General features: G+C 38.3%; 1 protein-coding gene across 1 annotated transcript in view; it reads left to right on the plus strand.

Moving 5' to 3' along the window:
- LOC149797117 (placenta-specific gene 8 protein-like) overlaps positions 1-26,116 on the plus strand; it is a 33,703-nt gene extending 7,587 nt beyond the window's left edge. The window contains exons 2-6 of the mRNA XM_089961791.1: positions 12,139-12,164; positions 16,185-16,315; positions 17,401-17,512; positions 20,788-20,963; positions 23,709-26,116. Of these exons, the coding sequence (XP_089817917.1) occupies positions 12,146-12,164; positions 16,185-16,315; positions 17,401-17,512; positions 20,788-20,963; positions 23,709-23,810 (540 nt within the window). The 5' untranslated portion in view covers positions 12,139-12,145 and the 3' untranslated portion in view covers positions 23,811-26,116. The remainder of the gene's footprint in view (positions 1-12,138; positions 12,165-16,184; positions 16,316-17,400; positions 17,513-20,787; positions 20,964-23,708) is intronic.
- The last annotated feature ends 1,688 nt before the right edge of the window (positions 26,117-27,804 follow it).

Below are 27,804 nucleotides of genomic sequence, written 5' to 3' on the forward strand. Positions count from 1 at the left end.
GTCATGAACTTCCACATCAAAAAAATTTTGATTGGGAAGGACATTGAGGACTTGGGTCGGGTGAATCATTTCTACTAAAGCCACTTCCCAATGGGCTTCGTGATCTAACTGGATGGCTTGAGGTAATTTGGCCGTGTAACAGCACAACGTGTTCTTGGGAAACACCTCCATGGAACTGTCACTGGGTAAAGTTAAGTAAAATTGGTTTTGGTGACTCATAATTCCAGAGTTATGTGGCTATCCGAGGGGATATTACTGGACGTCAGAGGCGTGTCTCCGTCTAAAATGGGGTTCTGATTGTGGTTGAAGTGGTGACTGGCACTGGCACTGGACACAAGGTTCCCGGGGTTCCCGTTCGAGGAGAATTTCAGGGAGGGATTAGGAAGCAGGTAACCGATGCAGCTGCTCAATAAAATGGTCCACAATTGTTTGTCTCCTTGTTGCAAACTCAAATTGGCAATGGCTGCCCCGATGACACAATACACCACGAAGATTTGGCAGAAAAAGACGATTTGCGTTTTAGGCACACGTTCTCCACACCACACCCACAAGGGTTGTTTTTGTAAATCTTGCACAGAAGAACTAGGTGAAGAAGGAGTGGTCGACGTAGCTGCGTCTGCTGTGTGAAAGGGCATGATGGTCACTTCTTTTTATAGTCGATGACTTGCGAAGCGTCGATCCAAGAATCAAAACTGGGTGGATATCCTTTCCAACGTACTTTGACTTCTTTGACACGTCGTTTGCCCACTTTACGGGTTCTGCGTTCGAGAATGCTTTCGATGTCGTACACGTCGTCTTCTTTTTTGGTCACACGTTGTAACTCGGGCGAATAAAACGTTCCTTTGAGCACTTCTCCGTTCATGTCTTCCAATTTATAGACGGCAGGATGACGGCCATGCACTCGTCCAGTGACGCGAAACAATTCGGTCGTCCAGTTAGGTAAGTAACCTTTGTCGAAAGTGCATTTGGTTTTGCCAATGCGTACCCAATCTCCTACGGCCAACATTCCACTTTTCTCGGGAACAGCCCTCGTCGGGGACGTACCAAACAGACGCTCAAACACCAACACTTCGTTGTCGGGAGTCACGTCTTGCGGGGCACGTCCGATGCTTCGATGGTAAGATTGGTTGTACGCTTGCACCAGGTGCGGTAAGATGTCGATGTACTTCAGAGTGTGGTGATGCGTAAAATATTTCCACATGCGTTCTTTCAAAGTGCGTTGAAAACGTTCAACGATGCTGGCTTTGGTTTCGGGATTCTCGGTGGTAAAAAAATGAATGTCACGTTTCTTTAATTCTTGTTGGAAAGCTTGGTTCAGAAATTCGGTGCCTTTGTCCGTTTGCCATCGAAGAGGGTGACGACCGCTTTGTTTCAACACCCGTTGCAGGGCTCGCACTAACTCGCTGCTGGATTTGTAAGTCAAGGGCACGACCCAGGCAAATTTGGAAAAGACGTCGATGACACAAAACAAATATTTGTAGCCTCGATTGTAGCTGGCCAAATGAGAGACATCGGCTAAATCGGCTTGCCATTGATGATCGATGCCTTCCACTCGGGTGCGACTTCTGGCAAACTTGCGTCGAATGGGTTTGTGTAAAGTGTAGGTAGCTTGTTCTTGTAACCATCGTTGCACTTGAGGTAAACGGAGACTTTTCAGTTGCGTTTTGGCAGCACGATACAATTTTTGAACTCCTGCGTAACCTGCAGGATGGGAGGGATCGTAGTAAATGCTGGCTAAGACTTTTTCCATTTTTTTGTGTTGGATGGTGTGTTAATAAGACACCCACTCTTGGAGGATGCTACTCTTTTTCTCTTGGGGTATTTTCTTGGATTGCAATGCTTTGTGTGTGCGGCCAGCAATAGGCGTCGAAGAGGAGAAGGATGTCTGAGCGGGGGATATCGGTTCTTGTTTCACTTCTGTCTTCACTTCTGTCTTCACTTTCTTTTTCTCTTGTGAGGAAGAAGGGGTGGCCATCATCTTTTTAATCCATCCAATTCTGGAGGTAGGTGGTGTTGTTAACTTGCGTACTTTTTCTGGTGGAGTTTGAAACCCTTCCTCTTCTTCTCCTTTTTCTGTCTTGGTCACGGGTACTGGTGGTACTGGTACTGGTACTGGTACTGGTGATGGTGCTGAACTTTTCATCAAGGTCTTAAAATCTTTCAGAGTGGGTAGAGCTGTTTCGTCTAAAGCTTTCTGGTGAAGGAGTTGCAGTCGTTGCAAGAGTTGACCGTACTTTTGCGATTTTTCTGTTTCGGACAAATCTTGGCGATCCATCAAGGACTGCAATTCGTGTTGTAACTGGGACATCTCGCTCAAATTGGGATTGGGAGGTAAATGCGGGGTGTGTTGTTCTTGCCACCGATGGTATTCCATCCATCGTTTGTAAGGCACCAAAGCTAGTTTTCGTCCTTCCATGGGGTTGTCAGGGGTCGATTCTGAGATCTTGGAACTTCCGAGGCCTTTTTATCTTGCTCCCACCAGTCCTCCCAACATGGTTCCCAAGACTCCTTTCAGTATGGGTAAAATACCTCCACGTTGCACTAACATCTTCTTTTTTTGACGAATGGGAATTTTCTTTTGAACCATTTGGCGAAGAACGTGACGATGTTTGCCTAAGCATTGTTTCTGGTGTTTGGACAAAGGGATCGTGCCTTTCAAAACGTTCAAACAACATTCGCACACGGTATCGATGACCTCTTTGGAGGCTGTTTGAATGAGTTTTTTTCGTAGGGGTGGAGAAGCTTTGGACAGGACAGATAACATGTCCCCATGTTTGGCTAAACGTGGTGGCAGTCCTTTCCTTTTCTTTCCTTGGGGTTTTCTGGAGGGTGACATCTTTGAGTCTTCAGGAACACCAAAAAAAAAACACTGATACCCGACTTGGTCACAGGCCTTTTTTATACTGGAACGCGTCGCCACTGATTGTCTTGACGTCGTATCAGTTTGAGGACAGGCATGACACGTCGTGCAGGGGTACGTAACGGGCTAAATCGAGCCAGTTCTTGCTTGGACAAATCCAGTAAACCTTGTACAATGCCCGATTTTTCTTGAACTTTGATTTTGGGAGAAGGTACTTTGTGAGCAGCAGCCACTACCACTAAATTGGAGGGTCCTGCCACTGGGGAAGTTCTTTTGGGGGTCATCAACGGAGAAGTTCTTGGTGTGATCAACGTCTCCAAGTACTCTTCAGTTCCTGGTGTCATCAACGGAGAAGTGGACAAACGTGAGGATGCAGGAGACGCAGTCACTGCCGTGGCAGATCGTGGTTTGCGAGTGTAAGGTTGCGTCCTGGCCGAAGTGCCTCTCTTGCGACTAGTTTTCTTCTGTGGACTTTTCTTTTTCTGGGGACTTTTTCGCTGTTTCTTTCTCTGGGGGCTTCTTTTCTTTTCCCGGGGTGGTGGTGGTGTCTGGTCAGAGGAGGGTCCTGCCAATGGAGAAGTTCTCCTTGGGGACCTAGTCTTTTTCTGCTTGGGGCTTCGTTGGACTTTTGTCTTGGGGATAACTTTGGGGGCATTAGGATCCCATCTTAAGAGTGAGCGAATGATGACCCCTCCTAGAGTACCGCTCCCTCCAGGTTTCAAAATGATTTGTTTTTTGGTTTGAGTGTCGATGCGGGGATCGGCCAGTTGGACCAAAGCGACTTTGTTTCGATCGAAAAAGCGTTTGGTTTGATGAGGAATCTGAATGATCCCTTGGAGTAATTGACGTGCCGTCACCGTGAACCATCGTAAGACTTCTTTGAGACTAGCTTCTAAGACACGAGCTCGTGTTTGTGGATCTTTTTCTCGACTGATGCCATACAAGGCACGAATCAATTTGACGGGAAGATTCGACTGAAGGGACGTCATGTTCGCACTGAGAGTGAGACAGACGAAAAAGGGTCTGAGGTTTTTATAGATTTTTTTATGGGGAGTGAAATGAAGTCGAGGACGGAGACCTGTACAGGACAGGCCCTCCGTCTTGGCACCAGTGGTGAAACAAGTGGGTACGAAATCGCAAATCCTCGGGAGTCGTAGGTTTCAAATCGACGAGTAAATAGGCGTGTGGAGTTTGAGTGGCATCGTCGTACGCCTGAGTCAGCCAAGGCGTTCCTAACTGTTTGGCTAAGACTTGCACTTGCGATTTATCTCGAGGGCTTTTAAACAAGACCACGTAATGCGCATTGAGACTGATGGTGCGATGGGCTTTACTTTGTTGAAACAAATTTTGGGTGATGTAAACGACACTGGCATTACGGTGATGCCCTTTGCGCGTGAACCACAGTTTAATTTCTTCTTCGTCTTCTCCTAACATGTCGTCGAAAATGACCAAATGGGTTTGACGGGAGTCAGAGACGATGCCGTCGTCTTCTTTAGGAATGCCTTCCACAAACACGATGGAATCGCCTTGACCTTCTCGCAAGATGCTGTACGCCGATTGCCACTCTTTGTAACACCACACGATCCGTTGAGGGGGTCGGTCGATCAAATGATGTTTATGTTCGATCAAACGTTTGACGAATTCGGTTTTGCCAGAACCGCTAGGTCCAGCAATGAGCATGTTAAAGGGATGGCGAAGATACAAAGCCTCCCAACTGGCACGATCTAAGTGTTCGTCGATGACTTTGACAGTAGAGGAAGAGGGAGCAGAGACAGTAGAGGTAGCCATGGTGTGAGGAATGTCACTTGTGACACGAAAAACAGACAAGACAAGAGTTTATATACTTTTTTTCAGAACACGTTTATTGAATGTTTTTTTTGCAAACATGAATACGAAAGACAAAAATACATAAAAGCCAAAGGCTTAAGTACAAGAATAAAAGGCACATGATAACCATGAACGTGGAATAAAAAACAAGTGTCTGTACAACAACCACATGTTTTGGGTAAAGTTCTAACCAGTTCTATAGTAGGGGGTAAGGTCACACAAGTGCCCTCCCGAAAGGGTCTTTCAGGCCTGTCCACGACAGTCCTGTCCTGGGTGACGGGTTCTTCTGGCACCGTCACTAACACGGGTTGAAAAGTAACTTTTTTCCTTGAATAACTCTCGTGCATACTGGGTCACCTCTTGTGTCCAAGCCTCAAAACCCTGGTCTCGGTGATGTCCAACATTTGACTCCTAACCAATCTGGTTTCTTCTTCGTCAACGACATGGTAAGTTACTTCAATGAACAATGAACTATCGATCTTGCCTAGGGTTCCTTTTTATATACAGACCAATACCGACGTGACCGTACCGCAACGTAAAGTGATTAGGAAGTCTCACTCGCTTCTGGTACACGACTTGATAGACTTTTTCTAGGGGCCGACTGACGATGTGGTGAGTGAGTAAACGTACAATCTTGTTCGGTTGATAAGTGGTCACTTTAAAGTTTCCATCCTCTCCTGATTGCAAGGCTTCTTTCAATACCCCAAAGTTGACCACTCGACTGGTACGATGATTCAGAGTCAGTCCTTTCACTTTGCACGTCGTGTGCACTTCTCCCGGTATTCGTAGCCGTAATTTTTGGGACCACCACTGACGAAACTTAGAATCTTGTCGTCGGGATGCTCGTCTGTCCAGGCTCCTAAACGGTCTCCTTCGATGTCAGGGTGCTGTTGAATCGGGTGATGGATGTAAATGCAACTGTCCGTGTCAAAGTACAGGACGCGTTCTTCTAACAGTTCTAAAGTTTCGTACAATTTTAAGCCGCAATGATGACATTTCCAAAAGGGTCGTCTTGTACAAAGTCCAGATCTTCTTCGTAATTGACCAAGATCAAATCCTCTCGAACGACGTCCACGTGTTTCATGTATTTGGTTTTGTCGTGAATCATCTCGAAGTAGCGGGAAGGTTCTGTCAAATATTCCGTCTTGGGTAAACACGGTCGTTGTGCCATTTTACCCCACAAGCAATTTAACATCACTTTGGCAAACGATCGCCTGCCTTCGTTTTTTTCGATGTGGTCTAAAGAGATGCCTTCTTGTTCGTAGTATTTCTCTTTGAATTGTATTTGGTCTTCGGGAGTGTGACACCAGGAAGGATAGCCGCTGGCTTCTTGTTTCAGTTTCAAAAAGGCATCCACGTAGTCGGCGAAAATGCCTTTCTGAGTAGGGTCACCCTTGTGGTACTGTTGTGTCTTGGGAAAGTGGCAAATTTCGTACACTTCTAACAGTTGGTATCCCATGTCCAGAGCTTTGAACAATTCCACGCTGACCCAGGTTCCCGTCAAGGCACGTTCTTCCTGGCTGTGATGGCAAGGTTGGTCCTGGTTGCACGTTTCGGCACAAGTACGGCACAATGGAAACATCAGTTTGCCTTGACAATGGTGAGGTAAGACGGGATGGTATAGGTTCGTGGGATGCAAAACTTTACACTTGATCAAGCCTTCGTATTGTAGAATGTTTTTCAGGTCGATGTGTTCCGTCAACAATTGCGGGTGCCCTACAGGAAAGCGACAATATTTGCACACGTAGGGATACAGCGAACACACGTCCAAGTGTTTGATTTCTTCTCCTTTCTCTTCGTCGGCTTGGTACAGCAAACAGGTGGCATTGGTCCTTCCTCCGTACAAACTATCCCTCGGGTTCAGCGGGTCCATGAACTGGTAACTTTCCACGAGGCGTTTAAACTCAGGATCGGTTTTCAAACGGTGATCGTACTCGTGTTCCCACATTTCCACCACTTGGTATCCTTGCTGTTCTAACTTTAGGTGTCGCTGACAAGTGTCCTGGTACAAGTCTTCCATGGTTCGTTGCAAAAACTGATTTTAATGTCACGGTCAGGGTAACAGACGGGACATCCGTGAAATAAGCAACCGTTAAACTCTTACACGATCTTGGGGTTTTCTAAGTCCCAGCCATCTACCGAATACGTTCCGATGGTCTTTTCGCCTCCTCCGTTGCGGGCATGCGGAATCCATTTGTCTTCCTTGTCGCACAGTAATGTAACCAACGTAGGGCTTTGACCGAGCATTGACGCTTGACCTAGTGGGTCGTTTGAGGACTGATGAGAGCCACGGTGTTTTCAGGCATGAATCGTTGGCGGTACACTAAGGAACACGCTTTGGCAATGGTGCAAGCTTCTTTCAAAGGATCGACCCCTCCGTGTTCCATGAACAGTTCTCGAAATTGTCCACAGCAACGTCGTAAAATGTCCACGTTGGAACGACAATACTTTAACATTTCTTCCTGAAAGTCGAAGGGGTCAGAGGCATGAGCCTGGTACCAAGCGTAGAAAGCTTCTCGTTGTTCGGTACGCATGTTATCGGGGTCGTAATAGTGAGCCTCAGGTAAATGGGGTAGAACGGCATGTTGATTGGCTTCCGTACTGAAAAAGTGTGGAAAGTACCCTTTAGCCATTTCTGTCATTCCAAACGTTTTAGGCATTCGACTCAAAGGCATGGCCAAGTAATTCATCGAATCTTTAAACTGCACTTGTCCCACTTGCATGAAAATGATTTTGGCTCCGTTCAAAGTGACTTTAGGACGTTCGGTGCCTTGTTCCGTATAGTATCTGAGAAGAAACTGTCCATCGTATCCGGAGAAATTGTGAGCCATCACTGTGGCATGACGATGACAATCTCCGTAACGTTCGATGTCCTCTTGGCTCCACGTCTTGTCGATGGGGTCTAAGACCCATTGGCAAAATCGGCTAACGTGTTTGGTCCCCGAAAGATTTTTTCACGCCCTCCGGGAATCTTGCTGCAGTGAGGGCAATGACTGAAGATAGGTTCTTGAATGCACTTCTCGCACGCTCGATGAGCCACGCAGAAATTAGGAATGTGAATGCCGGTCTCTTGCATGCATTCGAAATCGAAAAAGATGAAATTGCCTTTCTTCTTGTGACCGTCCTCTTTCTCTGGTGGGGGTTGGTATTTTTGCACGTAGCATTGGTGTTCCAAGTCCACGATGCGGTGACAAATGTGACATTTTTTCTTTCCTGAACATACGTGTGCCTTGGTACTATTGGTACGTATGCCTTGTCTACACGTAGGGCACAATCTCAAGAGTTGACAAGCACATTTCTGCTGTGAACCTTGCGTCTTCAGATGTTGTTGGTAACAGGTAGGACTGACAAACGTGCGCAAACAAGTCGAACAAGGCACTGGTCCTTCGCTCAGACAGGGTGGAGAGGCCAAACATCCTGGGCATTTCATTCCACAATGCTTGTGTTGCTCTCGATTGTTATAACCATAGTCACATTTCTTACAATAATAACCGTATCCCAGGAATCCAGTGATACTGGTAATGGTATCGAAATGGTCATCGTGATGATAGACATGAATGTATTTTCCGTCCTTAAAATCTTGGCCTCGAAACAACAGAGTTCCACGCATTTCTTGAGGGTGCACTTTCAAGGTTTAGCGTGGAGCTAGGGCATCTTGCAATTTTTGCATCTCAGGAATGCCACAGGGTGTGTCTTTGGACAGTCCGGCTTGTTGTAACAGGAGTTCTGCTTCATTTCGTTGTTTGGCTCGGTCGGATTGTTGAATAGTTTTCCAGGTTCTTTTCCATTCTACCGTGTCGTTCTTGTTGGCATAGGTTCGTCCGACCACGATGGCACGGGCTAAACACATCTGGTCTTGAGGGTTGTTAATTCGGACGAGACTCTTTTTGGTGTTGCGAAGGTCGTCCACCAATAACATCTTTTTGCATCCAGTTCCTTGAGGAGGAGACACGTGGGCCATTTTCAGTGTGGCTTTACCATCGGTGATGTCAAACTGGTCATTAGATTGTTGCACCTGTTGTATCTTGTCCATGACTTTGGAAGGGGTCAGTTCTGCGGGTCTGCTAAACTCGATCCAAACAGGGGATTTCAAACCGTCGTGATCTATGGATAGTGTCAAGCGATCGTCTTCTTTGGCTTGACATTGTCGCTTGAGTGCGGTGAGCAAAGAATCCCACATCTCGGTGGTAAACCCTTCTGCTTTCTCCAAGGGTACGTCGGCCTTGAAATCTTTAAACTTCACCGTGTAGGTGTAAGCCGTGGTTCTAAATTTTCTAGAGGAGCGCTTTTCCGTCTCTCGAATGGAATAGTACTTTTCAGGGTTGACTAAGGGTGGTGAACTTGGTTTAGAGGGTTCGGATTCTGGTTCACTCATGTCCTCTTCAAAATCACTGGCATGAATTTGTGCCAAGATTTCAGCCCTGGTACGAGGCGATAGATCACGTTTCTGCCTCTTACTTTCTTCTTCTTCTTCTTTCTTCTCGAATGAATGGGATCGTTTCATCTTGAGTGCAAAACGTCAAATGACTCAAGTTTAAACACCATAGACTAATTTATAGTCATGGCAAACCAGCGTATATAAAAAGGGTGTATGTCTTGTCCTTTCACTATTCATTTCACTCTCAAGCCGAGCACAACGATGGAAGAGACTACCCAGATGGAACGTTTCGTCAGAGCTTTGGGAGGGGTCATTAGAAAATTCTCTTCAGACCAGCCGACGGACTACTCTCCTTCCTTTCGAGATAAAAGGCAAGATACTTGCTATATCTGTCAGAAGAAAGGGCATTGGTCTTCAGAGTGTCCAGACCGTCAAAAAAGAAAAAAAACAGGGGCTAAAAAAGACAAAAGTCAAGATACCTGTTATTATTGTAAAGAAAAAGGACATTGGTCTCCAGATTGCCCAAAAAAGAAACAAGAGGAGTCAGAAGAAAAGAAGGATTCTTCAGAAGAAGAGAGGGATTCTTCGGAAGAAGAGAGGGATTCTTCGAAAGAAGAGAGGGATTCTTCAGAGGAAGAAAGAAGACAATTCTATTTAAAAGAAGCAAAGAAACAGGAGAAGAAAAGAAGAAGGGAAGAAAATGAGGAAAAAACGGTGAAGAAATTCAAAAAACAGAGAGACTAAACAAGGAGAAAGAAGAAGTCAATGAACTTTTAATTAAAGTGTTGTGCTGTGAATTGGATTGTAAAAAATGGATAAAAGAATACATGAATGATATAAGGTAAGTGTCTTTGAGTTTTGATTTTAAAATAAGAAGCTACACTCATGCACTCATACACAGACACGTACTATAAGGGTAAAATGGGTGGGGTTTATTTTTGAGTTATTGGCAAATTGAAATTGTATTTCTTTTCGAGAAATGTGGGTGGCCCTGAAAAGGGCCTTTTTATTATGGTGTAGGGGTGAGTTTAACCAATCAACTTTAACTGCCTTAAGCCTTTGCCACGGCCAAGGCCTACTTCTGATGATTGGGTTGAAATCACTAAGGGTGGTAGGACAGGCTTAGTCACAGGGTTGGCGTGTTTAGCTCGGGAAGGTCGTATTCTCTTCGGTCGTAATAAAGAAGTCTGATACATTTGTTTCAGACTTCTTAACTCCGCTAAAATGTCCAACAGTACCGTAGCCGTTTGATTTTCACCCTCTTGTTTCTTTGCTGCTACTTCTTCTTGCTGTTGTTGCTGTTGTTTTTTTCTTACCTCTTCTTGTTGCTGTTGCTGTTGCTGTAGGAGAAAAGCTTGTTCCGCTTCCATTTGTCGTTGCATAAATTTCTCCAATTCTTCTTTCTGTCTCTGTCTAAAATTCTCCACTTGCGGTAATGAAGAAGGTAACGAAGGTTCCGGAACAAATTCTTGCGAGGTAAGAAAATCCACAAAATCCCAATGTACCTCTTCTGAAAGTAAGTCCGGGTTCCCTTGGGCAGTCTCCCCTGCTGGTGCACCCCAATGGATCGTTTTCTGAGTTTCCGTCATGTTGAATCACTGTCGCATAGATTGACTGCACACAAGCGCTAACGAATCTATATAGACCACGTGACGTCACAGACTGCTCTCTTCGGATTGGATGCGAGCTGACTGAATTTTGTAACGCGTGTTCGGATTGGTGAATGAATTCAATCCGTTTCAATCCTTCCTGTACCTATAAATAAGCGCAGTTCACTGCATTGATTCACCTATTCTCGTCGCTTCAAGATGTGGACCACAGTTGAGTCATCCACCCTTGTGTCTTCCATGATGTTTAGGACGGACATGCTCATGTATGTCAGGTCCAAGTGGACTGTTGTTGATAGGACAGATACTAGTCAATGGATGAGGAGAGTTTACATAGAAAGACAAGGATGTCTCAAGAGGGTACTTGTGTATGGACCGGCAGTTAGAAGGAGTTTAAGAAGAAGAAGAAGAAGATGTGACAGATGCCATCTATGTTAATATTAATATTAACATAAACCCAAAGGCCCTTTTCAGGGCCAGCCATATTTCTCGAAAAGAGATAGCCTTTCTATTGCCTACCCCTTTTTTAAAAAAATTTTTAAAAAAAAAATCCCATGTTCAATTTCCCTTGACGCTATAAAGTCCCACCCTGTTTAAATTCCTTTGACGCTAAACCGTCCCACGATTTTTCTCCATGTTAATTTCCCTTGACGCTAATCTGACCCACGATTTTTCTCCATGTTAAATTTCCCTTGACGCTAATCTGTCCCAGGGGTCTCTGTAATGCTAATTCCCATTGACGCTAATCTATCCCCATTTACTACTTGTGTGGTATTTAAAGACATTTTTGCAAAATAAAAATACATATGTGTGTTAAATCGTTTTCACACTTATATAGATTTTTTAAGGAACCTTTGCGCTTCTTTGAAGATGAATGTGTCACAACGTGAAAATATGTTTGACCTCATTTAAGTTTCGATTACAAATGTGAGAAGCCTTTCATATTATAGGCAAAGTAAATCTTGTTAATATTAATGTACTGTAGGAAGCTTGTGATTTTGATACTTTATTCTCTATCGCATATCCTCAATTGAGCATTTTGAAAGAAAGAATAACGAGCAGATATCATATATGCATATTGGTCGCTTGAAGGAAGAGTTCCATGCATAATACACTGTTCTGCATTATCCTCAACTAACGAATGACAAGGATAAATACCTCTGGGGTTCATTGTCACATATGATATGATAAATTAAGTTATGAACTTGTATTTGTCATTCGTTCACCTACCGTTGTTGCGACCATTTCCCTCACAGCCTGATTCATTCCTTATTAATATCTTATTCTCACTTTACGCCACTGACTTCGTTTCATTACATTTAAATACGTGGTTCTTCTATTGGCAGAAAATTAGAAATCGTGGTAATTTGCCAACGATTATCTTAGAATTTATCTAATGACACGAAATACGCATAACAACTAATGCATTTTGTTAAACTACGTATGGTACACTCTTTAAATTGCAGGGTGAAAATGTCAAAAGTCGAGCCAAGTAAGTATTATTATGCTTGCATTTCATCACGTCATTCCTAGTCTCCGTTATCGTAATTGTGCGGGGTGGGGGGGGTGGGCGGTGTCTTCGTGTGTGTTGCATTTGTCAAACATTTAAATATTGTAAATTTGTTTCACACTTTCAGGTTAAGTTGGCACAGGTACGTTCGTTCTGCGTGCTCTAGCGAGCACTGTTGCCGCATACTGTTGCCTTCAAACTGTTCTCCTATATTATTGTTGCATGTGGTAAATTGCTATAGTCTTCGGTTCTGTACTATGCCCATTGGACAAGAGTGCATAGGAGAACATTTCAATAGGGAGTGTGCGTTAATAGAATGTTAAAAAATTTTATTCAGTCTGAACATAGAAATCTAGGTAATCAATGACTTGTGCCTTAAAATATACTTTATTTCGTGACCACGATAATTCTTTTCAAAGACTTAAATTGTCTGATTGACAGACACTTTTTGTAAGTTCTGCTGTGCAAAAATGCACGCGTGTACGGGGCGTTATCGCGGCTGCCCCTGCGTATATCAGTGCACATTTTGCAAACAGTATCAACTAATTTATACTGATTACTGTAGCACGGTGTTGGCAAATCAGTATGGTTATCCTTTGCATATTTTACTTTGAAACGTTTTATTGTATGTCGAAGAGCATAACGCATATAACCTTTCTGGAACAGATTGAAAGACAACCTTTTTAAATGCGATGCTGAAATTGTGTACTATCATACACTACTTTGTGCCAAACTGTCAGGTTCGATGTTGCGCATCCATATGTAATGATCTGATTTATTAAATTATAGCATTCTATTTTATATCTGTATAATAGTGTCCCTTAGATCTTTTTTCCTTAACCTATTTTCACATCAACAAATAAGCTCGTTACCCAAAGGGCAAAACCCTGCAAAATTTTGTTTTTGCTTAGAATTTTCTCTGGATTTCCGTACGAAATATCAAAATTATCTGTTACCTCTTGAACAGTATTATTGCTGTCTTTCATCACATAAACGTCCACAGAATCAACTATTTCTTTCGAAAGTCGCCTCCAGGGCAAACCAGGGCAAACCTTTCCGTACTGTCGCCCTACGATCGCTAAAACTTTCTATAATTTTCTGGACTCCATGCAAACACCACATACTTTAAGTCCATAAATAGAGTACAGTCCAACGATCATGTGTGTAAAGGATTTTTCAGTTTTGCATCAAACTACTTATCAGCACTGTTCGCATATGAAATTCTGGATACAACAATAATGCAACCGATTCTGGTCAATCTTAAGGCACGAATAAATAATTATATTATATCGTCTTCCACCTGACCTCAGGTCACAATTAGCATTTTTCAAACAAAACTAATACTTAATGAAACATTTCATTCCAGAGACTTCTAAATGTTTGCAAGATAAAATCTTAATTATACTTAGAAGGTATGTTTCTAAAATTATAATATAAAATGTAATAAACAAGTGGTACACCCTGCAATGCATAGGGAATTTCCATAGGTCTGCACTCAGATTGAGACAAACATGTTGTTTGCGAAACCCAAATCAATGGTTCAGGTTTCAGGTCAGGTAGAAATTGAAATTCGTGTTTGAACATTACCAAAATACATCTATCCATATCATATAATGAAAGAAATTAAAAGCAAATGCAGGTACCAAATACACAATGCAAATTATATATATATATATATATATATATATATATATATATATATATATATATATATATATATATATATATATATATTGAGAGAGAGACAGAGAGAGAGTTCCGATATAATAACCCGATCTAAATCTTGGAGAATCGAGTAGATATAATGTTGTTCTGTCCTAGCGACATCTATTGGATTTGATGAGTTATCTCCGTTAATATATAGTGCCAAAATAACCAATTGTGCAATTGACCAAAAAGGAATACTTTTTTAAATTAAACATCGAGGGAAGTGATTACAGGTCTATTGAGTGAAAATTGCTTATTTATCAGTACATTCAAGCTGTGCGCTCCGTTTTCTCGATCATGTAGGAAATGAGTTCAGATTTGAACAAATTAATTTTTGAATGCTTGTGGTGGCTTGCCACGGTGAAATTCACAGACTCGAATCACATAAATATTTGCTCGACACGCGAGGGTGTAGATTGGGTTGTAAAATCGAACCTTGGCTAGCGAAGATGAACTCAACTTTGGGACGTTTTCGAGTACGGACTTGATACTTATAACAAACTTTAATTTGCACGCCCTCATTGTAAAGAAACAGCTAGTTTTTATTCTAACACAAGGTCATGCATTTAGTAACATACATGATTCACGGGTTTTATAACGTGTGTTCTAGTGTAATCAACCATTTATTTTTCAAATATGAAACCTATAGATTTGAGTCTGCCTGGTATTTTGAGTTTAAAATAGACTATGCGAGAAAAACAACACGGAAAACGTTAATCATTCAAAGAAACGACTAACATACACCATACGATCGCGATGATCGTATCATCTGAATCTATTTTGACAACCTCCAGTGTTACATAAAACTTCAACTTCGTGACAAATATGTCTGGTCGTCATGATAAAGAGAAAAGAACCTTTCATAAATGGATCGGGTGCAGGTGGTGTGCAAGTGTGGATTTCACCAAAAGAAAGGAAGTAAATAATAATGATAAATCACTTCCCAAAAAATAAAATGATAAGTCATAGAGTACAAGTCTTCAATTCGTTACTGCGACAAGGCTGTAGAACCTTTCATGAAATAAAAATGACTATCTGAATACCTGGAAAAGCCGTATTTGACGAGCATCGAATAACCAACGTCTTAGCATGGTTTTCTTTCATTATTTCTTACCTTTCCAGAATGGGAAACACAACACAGTTCTGTTTCTATTATATACACGACTTTTGATTTTAATATTGGAATGACATTAATGTGCATATATTTTTTTATATGTCTGTATTTGTTATTTATAATGCTATGGATGAAAGCTATTCTTGAGATACGCTTGTGCAAAAAATGAACAAAACATTCAACATATACCACGAATCCAAATAATGGTATTTATATTGTGAATATTTAAATTGAATGCTTAATAAATATCCCTTTGCTAATATTCACACAACAGTTAGCACTAATCAGCTCAATGAGGTGCATTTTATCAACTATTGATGTGACAAGCTCTAGTCCCCATGCAGTGAACATACTTCAATTTATCTGATAAAAAACGAGCACTATCTTAAAAAGAACTCGATATTTTTTACTAACATTGTACAATCAGTTCATAAAGTTATGATAGTTGATGAAGGGTTCATATGCACGGGCATCAAAATAGGAAATAAATAAATACCAAAATTAGACATATAAATATAATAAATGCTTATAGTCAAACCATGAGGTAAGTTGTTATGTATTATGAATATGATCCTTTGATTTTCTGCCTGATTTTAACTTTCTTTTCGATGTTAGGCAGTAGTAAACTCATATCCTTCTTCAATGTTTGATAATACATATTGAAAAATATGTCCTGCCATAAATTATCATAGCTTGTCACGTAACCTTTTTGCTCCAAATTTAAAATGGAAAGCAACAGATATTGCATACTATGCGAAAGAGCAATGGCTGGTTCAATCATATTCATGGGCGTGTACTATTCCTTTTCAGCGGATAGACAAGATCGTACATTAATTTTATTCACTATTATGTATTCACGTTTTTACTTTTGATTTGCTTTGAAAAAGATCAGTTTATGTAATATTTGTCGAGGAAAGTGAATGTTACAAGGTTTTGAATCTGAGAGTCATATATTTTTTGCCTATGTTCATGTCAAAATTACAGAAACATTCAAAATAATACATTGATCTGGTCATATAGTTTCGAGTCTTAGCATGAATTTTAATGACATATCATGGGACTGCAATCCATGCAAATCCAAATTCAAACTATAATATTTCCCACTAAACCTTTGACCTCTCAATCAAATCGACATCATTCTGTTCGAGTGCTTATTGTTAAATGTATGTGTTTATCATTAGCTTCGAGCAACCCAAAATCACCAGAGGTGGTTACAACCAACCAGCCAATGCATTATGGTCCACCCGGACATTACCCCAATGTTCAATATGTCCAACAGCCCGGATATCAGCAGATGCAGATGCCTCAGCCGGTATGTATCGATTGATATAGTACCTTAGATGGCATATACATTAATAACCCTAATTCTGATTCAAAATATTCTACACAGAGTTCAGTTTTATGCTGAATATAGCACGCAGATAACATTGTTATATTAAGTCTTTGCTATATTACATGCACACTAGGTTTAATTAGAATGCATTTAATAACGGGCATCATTACATGACATATGATTCATTTTCTGCTTACCGCTCTGGTGGCCTAATGGTTAGAGCGTCCGCCTCAGAAACGGGAGGTCGTGAGTTCGATCCACGGCCGAATCATACCAAAGACTTACAAAAATGGTACTAACAGCTGCCTCGCTTGGCGCTCAGCATTACGAGATTAGTGCTAGGACTAGTCAGTCTGGTGTCAGGTTAATGTGACTGGGTGTGACATCATGCTACATGTCTGCGGCATGATGCCACAGTGCTAGGCATAACTATAAAAACTGCCACACTGCAGACATCGTAGCGATATGACGGAACAATTGTTACAGCTCGTTAAAAATCAAAATCACACACACACACACACACATTTCTGCTTGACGGAGATTCTCTTGTTAAAGTAATGCAACTATATTTCTTTCTAAAAATATTAGTTTGAAACCTAATGTGAGGTTCTAAGAGAGAAGCACTAAAATGAATAATGTGATTTACCGTGACGGAGACTTCCTTTCTCTCTCTTGCTGTCTGAATCCATTCCAGTTTGCATTTTATTAGCTTACTGGTTTCCATCCGAATCTATACGATTGTTTCTTATTTCTGTTTAAGATTTTTTTCTTTTTCGTATTTTTTGTCCTTAACGTAATTCCTTTACTAAATACATCAATTGGAACGGAAAGAACCAGTCAGCTATGAGCATTAGGAAACATCTAGCTACGCTTCAAAAGAAAATAAAAACATTCGATTGTTTATGTGATCTTTAATTTAATACACCAACAGTAAATCGAACATGATGAAAACGCGCTAAAAATATACAATGCCTATACCATTCACTCGTTTTGTTGTGTCACTTGCTTTTGAACAGATTTACATTTATACAATTTCATAATTGCTTCTCTATCTTTCCCTGAAGAGCCATCATATCACCAACACCACAGTTGTGGTCAATCAGCAACCGCTACAACGCCGGAGCCAAAGAGACTGGAGCACAGGAGTCTGTGGATGTCTAGAAGATGCCACTTCATGTGAACTCTCTCTTTATATATATATATATATATATTTCGCCCACCCCCTCTCTCTCCCTCTCTCTGTCCGTGAGATATATAAAACCTCCGAAAATGTAGCTTCTGGATATTAGGTGATTTCCTCTCTACATCTTTTTTTTTTTGGTCCAATTTATAAGCGGAATTGAATCTAATCTTGGTTATCCGTATTCATAGGAATTATTTCATATATATTTATCGGCAGGATATATCGACAATTCTAATGAAGTTATAGGCGTTCCGATTCCAATAACATATTAAAATAGATATTTTGTTTAACTTAAATACCTCGTTGAACAGTTTCATCAAGAATAAGTAATATTTACTCAACTAATTGGTGGGCGAATACTTTTGGTGATAAGCAATATATGTGCGTCTCTGTCTTTAACGTCCATTCTCCTATTTAAGGTCTACTCTTATTTTCCAGCGTTCACCCTTATATCAATAATGGAAGAAAGTTTCCTTTCGCAAATATGATAAATGCAGCCTAAATCTGTTTTTGCCTTACAGCCTGAACTGAATATAAAACCTCCTTTCCGACTCAGAATTAGCCTGTATGATATTTCCCAACATACTCTAACTGCAAATTGGTTTCAGTTCGTATACCTTGCACCCAAAACAGCATTGCCGTTTCTGCATACACAATTTATTTCTCTTTTCTCATAGATAATTAACATTATACGGAAAAGTTATTGTATTCATCCAATAGAACTAGTTACCATTACTACTAATTGATCGAGGACATCGTTCGTTTTTGCTGAAATGACAATTAAGCCCAGTTGGGATTATTAATCACTAACTGGTGTAATGTCAGGCAGATGCACGCTTAAAGTCTATCGATAGATAATCGTATTCTTGCCAGGCTGCTCAAACTTCAAAATACAACCTATTCATAGTTTGTAAAAACATTCACATATTACTTACACGAACAGATAAAATAAAATTCACTTCATATCTTAACTACAATGTTGCTAAGGAACAAATGAGCGGCATAAAGTATCGCACAAAACAAGTAATACTATTTTCTTACCATACATGATTCCTATATTATTTAAGACAAATAAATTTAAACGATTATGTTCAGAATCACATCAAAGAAACGCTTTGTGTGAATTTAAGAAACAATACATTTTTCCTTCGAGGGTTGCCCTTTTTCTTTAAGCGGAACCTTATAACCCTAGTTACTTGTCTCTCAAAGACAATCAACTACGCTTCTCTTTTACAAACTTTACGATGGGTCTCGCCCAACCCCCGATACAAGACATCAGTGTAAAAGTGCTGTATGATTCAATGACATCCGCAGAATTCGAACCGTTAAATAGTAAACAGAAAGTGTCTCTCTTATTCATATATTTTGTCTGCGTTACATAACTGTAAAATATTAATTTTTTATTGTAAACATTCCCAAATCAAAGAGACATTTACGTGTAGTTCTGCATATACGTTTTCTATAAAAACAAAACTCAGATAGACGGTAAAAGCAATTATCATGTATTTAGCTTCCTTTGTAATATTACTACTACTGCTACTACTACTATTACTACTACTACTACTACTACTACTACTACTAATAATAATAATAATAATAATAATAATAATAATAATAATAATAAAATTAATAATAATAATATTAATACCAGCAATTTTATGTTTTGTGATATAAGCAGTAAGAGGTCAATTAGTCATAGTAATATGAAAATAGGGAAGAAATAAAGGAAAACACAAATTAAAGCCAATAAATAATCAGCTATTTTTTACTTACAATATATTAATGATTTTATCGTGTACTGGTAATTAATAATTAATCAGCATTTTTTTACTTACAATTTATTAATGATTTTATCGTGTACTGGTAATTAATAATTAATCAGCTATTTTTTTACTTACAATATATTAATGATTTTATCGTGTACTGGTAATTAATAATTAATCAGCTATATTTTTACTTACAATATATTAATGATTGTATCGTGTACTGGTAATTAATAATTAATCAGCTGGTTTTTTTTACTTAAAATATATTCATGATTTTATCGTGTACTGGTAATTAATAATTAATCAGCTATTTTTTTACTTACAATATATTAATGATTTCATCGTGTACCGGTAAAAAGAATTATGTTTCTGTCATAATATGAGTAATAAATAAGTTATTTACGTTTAGAAAAAAACAACAAACATTGTATAGTCTTAGCATATCTCCAGATGAAAGTCATAGTTATAATGCTGAAACTTGAATTTTGTCTCCTTTCAAATATGTGGCAATGATTTAATATAGTATTGTGGATTAAACAGAGCATTATATCACAGTTTTGCTGTCGTAAAGAATGCAATCGAGCCTTTCCAAATATACCACCATAAACTGGTAAATGAGTGGTTGATCAGATTTGAAACAATTATCAAACTTATAATGTGCAATGATACCAGACATTTCATGACATTTTTACATACTTTTCCAATCATATCAAATTTCAATAAACCAAGGAAGTAATATATAATAATCGCATTAGAACAGTCCTTTGCATCTTTCTCAATTTGCATCAATACAGAAATGTATTTAGAAAGAAATATATGTAACGTCAAAATCACCTTTTAAACTTAGGATATTATTTATTTCACAATTGCTATGAAACTATATATCTTTTAATATTATCAATCACTTCAGTTACTGCAAGCTGCCGTGCCTATAAGTTATCTTTTTTGCCCTACATAGTATTTGTGTCACTTGATTTGGAATGATCCCCAGCCACCAGTCGTCTTCATCCATCTTAAATTCACTCTGAACTTCCACTTGCCAATAAATACAACATGCCTAGGACATAATATAATCAAATTCACAGGAATGATTCTAATTGCTCTTTCGCTAGCTGGCACAGCTGAGAAATATTTATTACAAACCACAACTGATCCGTGAAAAACATACAATGATTGGTGCCTGATCTACGATATGAACACCTATCTACCTTTTTACCAGCAACCACCTATGGATACAAATAAAATACATAATAGCAAGAACAATACATACAACAGGACAAACTTGCATGAAAACACACACACACACATATATATATATATATATATATATATATATATATATATATATATATATATATATATATACGTGTGTATGTGTGTGTTAAGAAAATATTTACATTTAAATAATGAAATAAAAGCCTTACTCTGTGTTACACGTTTGTTAGAAAATACTTTATCTTCATTTACATATTGTTATAAATGAATCCAATATTCATGTCAAGGTCTACTAGCATGGTGTTGCACCCCCTGTTATTCCTGCTACCTGTCTACGCACCTTGGCGAGTCATGTTGTCTTCCGATGTGTTTCGGTCCAATGGAGTGCGTTCCCACAGGTGGATACCCCGTACCCTGGCTCGTTGCTCTGAGGGTTAAAGTACGCGAAGCTAATAAAATCCAGGTAAGAACGATGGGGGATGGGGTACGGAACACTGATGCAATTATAGTCATATGTGACAGACAGGGGAGCAGAAAACACACCGCAAAACAAAGACAACAGTATCTTCAAGAAATATTAAAACCCTTTGCTTATACCAAATAACATATGGAAAGGCGGTCACTGTTACTATCACAAGAGTTGCCTATTAATGTCTATATATTTGACAATGTATTTAACTTTTCAACTACATACACACAAAAATAGAGAAGCCTGACCTGAAATTTTCGTCCTTACGCTAAGGACTTTATCAGCAGACTGATATGCTCTCTACTGATAGTCAACATCGCTTTTTGCAATGTGAGCGATCTTAACAAATTATCCCAGATATGCGACAGGTTGTAATGGCCACCGTCCCCGTTCAGCGTCGGTTTGCGCACACTGATGTAAATCGATTCCTTGACCAATGTTCGAACCAGGCTTATTTTCGATATAGAATTTTTACGGCCTTCCACGTTAAAGTATGGTCAGGGCACACATTGCGGATGCGCCGTGAATCCTCCGACTAGCTTGAACCTGGTCTTCGATGTTCATTAAATCTCGCTTTCAGTGTTATTTCCCTTTCCCCAAGATAGTCCTGATGGCACTGACTTTATTATGTGCTTCACCCTAATGTGATAGATAGGTCCACGAATATCGCTCTTATCAGACTTGTCCTTGAGGTGAACTAAAATCTGTCTTTGGGTACGGTTATTTTGAAACATACATTAACATTGAGTAGTTGGAACGTGCTCTTCAAGGATTTGGAAGTCCCTTTTACATATGGAAGGACGATGATGCCTTTTGAAACAATTCTTCCTGCTGGTCTGATTTCCACGGCATTGTCGTTCATAATAGCGTTGAACATGTTGAAAACCTTCTTAATTGCCCATTCTGGATAGTGATACTTCTTGAGGGCAGAATTGACATGGGGTCTAGTTCTTGTTTTAAATATGTTGGATCAGATGTCACAACTTTGGCTCTGTGATGTAATGTTCTCACCATCTCACGTTTCGGATCTAATGGATAGTACTAATCACAAGCAGGGTACTGGTCGGTGTGTAAGTCTACGATAAACCATGATTTTCAATGTACCGTCGATGTTTCTGACGATGTTTATGCCCCAAAAGGATAATCCGCCATTTGGTTCCTTATCGATGGTGAATTTAATATTTGGATCAATGATATTAATGTGATATGTGAATTCCGTCCCATATTATACCTTCTGCATAAAGTGTGTCGTCCTAATATCTGTACCACCAAAACGGGGGATGGGGAGCAGTGGTTAGGGCTAACGACTCAAAGTGTTCCATATATAAATTACACAGTAGGAGAAACTGGTGAAGCCATAGCAGCTCCGTGTATTTGAAGGTATAAACTTCCACCATACACAAAGTATGTGCACTTCAAACACAACTCCAAGTGTCTTGTTACTTGTTGTGGTGACAGTGGTGTCCTCTGTGCAAGTAATCTGTCATTAAAAACTGACAACACCTTATCAGCCGGTACACTAGTAAATAAAGCATTCTCATCGTATGAGACCAATACGTCGCCCTCTGACTTAATCTTGTCCTTAATGAGACTGGCAAAATGTAGATATTGATTACAGAGAATCATAGCTCCTAAATATGATTTACAAAAGAGGTTGTGGTTTAAGAATGAGAGAAAGAGAAAACAGTCTTCAAAACATATTAAATTGTTCCTTTCTTAAGACGAAATCGATTTTACAAAACAAAAATGTGCAGTAAGTTATAGAGTTAGTTAATATGTGCAAGTAGATACCAGACATATCGAAACAATAAACTTGCAGTCCGCATCTTGCAATACAGATGTTATCAAACGATATAATATTGTCTAACTGATTGACTGCATGGTCGGTGGGTTTCTTTCAGATTTTTATACCATCAACTCTTTAATTTCTTCACCAGACTCATATTTTGTTCATATGCGGCTCTTCCCGACAATCCCGGTTCATTACTTATATTTCTAAATATTGCACGATATAATCAAGCTGAAAAGAACTAACCATTTTCGACTGCTCAAGGTGTTATGCAGGCGTCTATAACGCAAATGAAAGTTATATAAGCAGTTTAGATAATACTGTGAATAATGTCCTCATTATTTTGTCAACTGCTTGGACTTTAATATAATATATGTCTGCTGGATTTTATTTGTGTAGAAACATTAAGAAGGATTGTCGTTTTGTTCACGTCACGTTGATACATTTCTATGATTTTGATCTGTGTTTTATTTTATTATCAATTTACAGAATTGCAACATATATAGAATCAATATTAAATGTTCGTGATTGCATGTTGAACGACAAATCGATTACAAAAATATATTCTTTCACTCTTATTGCAATCCAGAGATTTCTTCGTTTTGAAAAATGTTTGTTGATCCGCTATTTCATTTTTTCCTCTCATCCAAACAGAATGCTATCAAGTTTTAATGTCAAAATGTATATGTTATATACAATTCTCTCTCTCTCTGTCTCTCTGAGCCTGACGTCGTTATATCAGATAAATTTAGAGCACGGCCTAAGTGTGTGTTAATAGCAATTACAAAATAGATAATACGAACTTTAGGTATGTTCATAATTTATTTCATCAAGCTTTTATATATATATATATATATATATATATATATATATATATATATATATATATATATATATATATATATATATATATATATATATATATATATATATATATATACATCTGATAGGGTAATATCATGAGCGACTGCTGTACTGTCTGCTGTTGTCCTCTATGTGTGATGTGTCAGCTGAAGCGAGAGTACGATTTCGTCCAGCAGCACCCGGAATGATGACTGAAGTGTTCCTAAAAGGATCCCGGTGTGTTTGTCCTAGCAAGCAATTGTTAAATGCTAAATTATTGCCATTGTTTGTGAAAAGAAAGCACATTCAAATGAAAAATGTCTCCTCTGATATAAATTTCTGAGGACTGTTTAATCTATTCCTTCTGTTTATGCGAGTACCTAAATGCCCCCATATATTCTTTGGCTACCTGCTCGCGTTTATTTGTGAACTTGGTATTTTTGAGACAGTTTTGAATAGCATTTCTATAATTCCTTCTGCCATTAAAATCACCTCTACTTTACACATCTCAGTTTATCTTGTTTAGTAATTTTTCTTTATAAAAGTAAACCTATTATCCCGAAAATTAGAATTGAATGTAAGCCAGTGGAATTAGAAAAGTGTCAGGTAGAAAATATTATAGGAGAACAACAACACACAGAGATGCGAGGTCTTATTGATTTTTAAATTTCTGGAAATATATGCATATGTCATTAACCTATGAACAATTCGCAAAACAGTGTCGAAGGAAACGTAGTGTTGATGACTGGCCCTTTTGGGTAAAATTTGTCATTATGTCTCAAAATGTTTGTCGTGTTATCTTATGGTCTGTTAATACTATGTCGGATTGTTTCATTAGCTTGTATTCATGTTTTGCTGCTTTCTATTTTATTTTTAGTTTTTGGAGTGCTGCTAATTTATCGTTAATGCTTCCATTTATTATGAAGGGTCTTCATCAAGCCGATGTGAGATGTGAACAAATAAAATAACTACCATAATTTGTCCCAGTTAGAACTATTGCGGCTGCCTAAGAAACGTAATTTATAAAGACCATGTCAGACAATTAAATCCTGGATCTGTAAAAGGGATGATATGAACTTTTACACTATATATAAATTTCAACGTGTTCTGTGGTGACTAGTCAGTCATCTTGTCAAAGTGTCATATACTATATAATGAATTATACGTGCTTCAATCCTCATAGAACTAATTTAATTCTCCAATAAAACATTTCTTGGCCGATTTTTATTATTTCTTCAGTGAAGTGTATGCTTGCAGTTCCATCAAAATTAGTTTTGTTGTCATTCTCCTTGCATACCTATTAAGCCAGGACAACACTTGTGTAGTAAATAATGTCAATAATAAACATCAGAATTTGTTTTGTGTTTCTTCGTCTATCAAATATTTCCTTTCTTAGATTCTCTAATTAAAACCGCATATTGAGGTTCTGGAATATTTGTCCATGAATTTGAGCGTTAGATTCCATGTCGAATAATAGAGAAATGTAATTCTGCAATGGCACGTATTACGGTTGAAAGCGTATACTCAGTCTCAGAATCGTAGTTTGCAAGTTCAGTGCCATTTCTGTATGGTCGCCTGTCACGGGACTCATTGAGTTATTGTAATATGGTTTTTATTTTTAACGTTTTAAAATAAAGATGACTTCTACATTTGTTTACTGTTTTAAATTATTCATTTTAAAAATGTCATTTTATGTCCAGTGATATACGTAGTTATCATTTCAGGCAGACAGCGTCATGAACAAGTTTTGTAATTTGCAGGAACCAGTCTGTGATTAAAGTTAATAAGATTGTACCACACTTTTAATTTCCATAATTTATACAGCGTATTGTTTGATGCAACTGAACTGCAATTTTGTTTCACTAACAAAGAGCTTGATTTTATATCATCTAAGTCTGAAATACAATGGTGAACAAGAAGAAGATGTACAAATCGTGTGTGACGAAGAACGTAAGAGGGACACATTCAAAGTATCTATCAACATCCATGAGACTAATAATAAAGACATGAAGACATTAAAAATCTTTATCGTCCTTTGTACAATTAAGGATGCAAGCAAGCAAAAAATATTTTGTAAGTAACACGTGATTATGATTCACTGAATCGTTGTAGCACATGTGAAAAATAATAATATGACTGCATTAAAAACACACACTTTAAAACAGAATAAAATTTTTAATTGGACAGGACTTGTATTATGTGAGAAGATATGAATCTAAACTTTCTATAAAGTTTAATCATAACATAAAATTTAAAATAGCATTTGATTCTGTCTGAGGAATGTCCATTTACTTAAAATTTACTTAAAATGTATAGTGGATATACAATAGCATTTGGATATATGTAAGGTGTTGAATGCTGAATTATAATTAATCGTGGATATGTGTTTTTTAATACACCAAACTATTATGAAATATTAAAAAAAAATCATACTTTGATTTCTTGTAATTGCATTTATAGTTGTTGTTAATGCTTGATTTGATATTCTGATATTTAAATAAATAATGTGCCTTCATTTCAGTTTTTCTTTTGAATCATGCATTGCGTTTTCCTGAAATCGTATGAAATCACTGAATAAATACTTTTTTTAAATCCAAGGAGGAGGGCCAAAAGGGATATATCTGGCAAAGAGAAATGATAAATTTGGCAAACAAAATGATACAATTCCATCTGCTCGAAAAATATGCAACTTAACTTTATATTCATGGATCGTGAATTCATGGGTTGTGAATTATATATATATATATATATATATATATATATATATATATATATATATATATATATATATATATATATATATATATATCGACCAAATAATTTCGGGTCGATTATTTGCTATACGCAGGTGTTACTCAATTTATCTATTACTGCCATACCAGTCACAGACTGTAACCTCTTCATCAAACAGTCTAAATAATTAAAATAAATGTACAACCTGTGGATTTTATGTACCAAAGTATTGAAGCATGCTGAATTTCGATGATATAGCCTCGATATAAATAGTATTAATGTGCATGTCAAATTCCAGTCATAGACGAAGGCGTTTCGACCTTCTTCCGATTTCTTTATCTGTATTTTGGTAATTCTGACACAATGTCAGCTATTAAGCTGCAGTGTTGCGTGTGCCATTCAATATATATACGCTGCAGACTTAAGTTGAAGCAATATTGACGGATTAAACGCACGCAAAGGGGATTTTGACGACTGAGAGGTTATGTCTCTTAGAGAAGTGAATCATTTCAACATTAACACTTTTTCGGCCACGGGCATGCACACTGTATATAACACAGTTATCAATAAAGGTTGATGTTGAATTTTGGTAGGAAATGAAGGGTCATCGTAGTCGTTCTGAAGATGTTATTGTGTATGTATCTTTCTGATTTTAAAAGACAAACAAGATTAACATTAACCATTATATTTTTACTTCCTCTCGGAAACATTCTCTTACTTTGAATTTCAATTGTTATTGCTAGATGATGTGATTGAGTTATATAACGCAAAATCGTAATATTTTCTATTGACCTTGCATAAACTTCATAGTCTTGAATTGATTTAAAGTCTAGACATAAGGCATTCAATTGGCCAATTTTAGCTTGACTTACATTCCACCCGGTCATATTTCTAGATTCTAATTTTAAATATAAGTCAATGTTTAAGTTTTGTGAGCCCGGATTTTACTTAAAGATAGTTGCTGCTGCAATGGACATTTTGGACATAGCTGACTTCATTAAACTGAAGATGGTTTTATTCAACCGACAGTTTTATTATGTCATCCGTCATTTCATATTCGTATGATGATCTACGTGTAAATTCATCTTTAATAAGGTAGCATTTGCAAGCATCAATAATAGTATGGTACATTTGTGTAAGTCTGAAGAAGCATAAAGAGAACCCGTTTGGTATTTTACGCGTTGGTGTCGCTTTCTTTAAATACTTAAATTTGTATATGGTATGCAGCAGCATAAAAAAGTCACAATTTTGTCTTGAACATAATTTGTTTATTTGGATTGCTAAACAACTGTCCGCTGTTTAAACGTAAGCCACATAGGTTGTTCTGAATCTATCGTAACGTCAGTTTAACTATTTTTAATTTGATGTAGACTACTCGTGTCTTTTACGAGTGGATTCATTTGGAAGACATGACTTTTGTTGAATACATGTTTTAAACCAGTAATAATGTCTCTTGGATCTATATGACGT

The sequence above is a fragment of the Sinohyriopsis cumingii genome, chromosome 6, assembly GCF_028554795.1.
Source record: "Sinohyriopsis cumingii isolate HCF-2022 chromosome 6, ASM2855479v2, whole genome shotgun sequence".
Classification (NCBI taxonomy): domain Eukaryota; kingdom Metazoa; phylum Mollusca; class Bivalvia; order Unionida; family Unionidae; genus Sinohyriopsis; species Sinohyriopsis cumingii.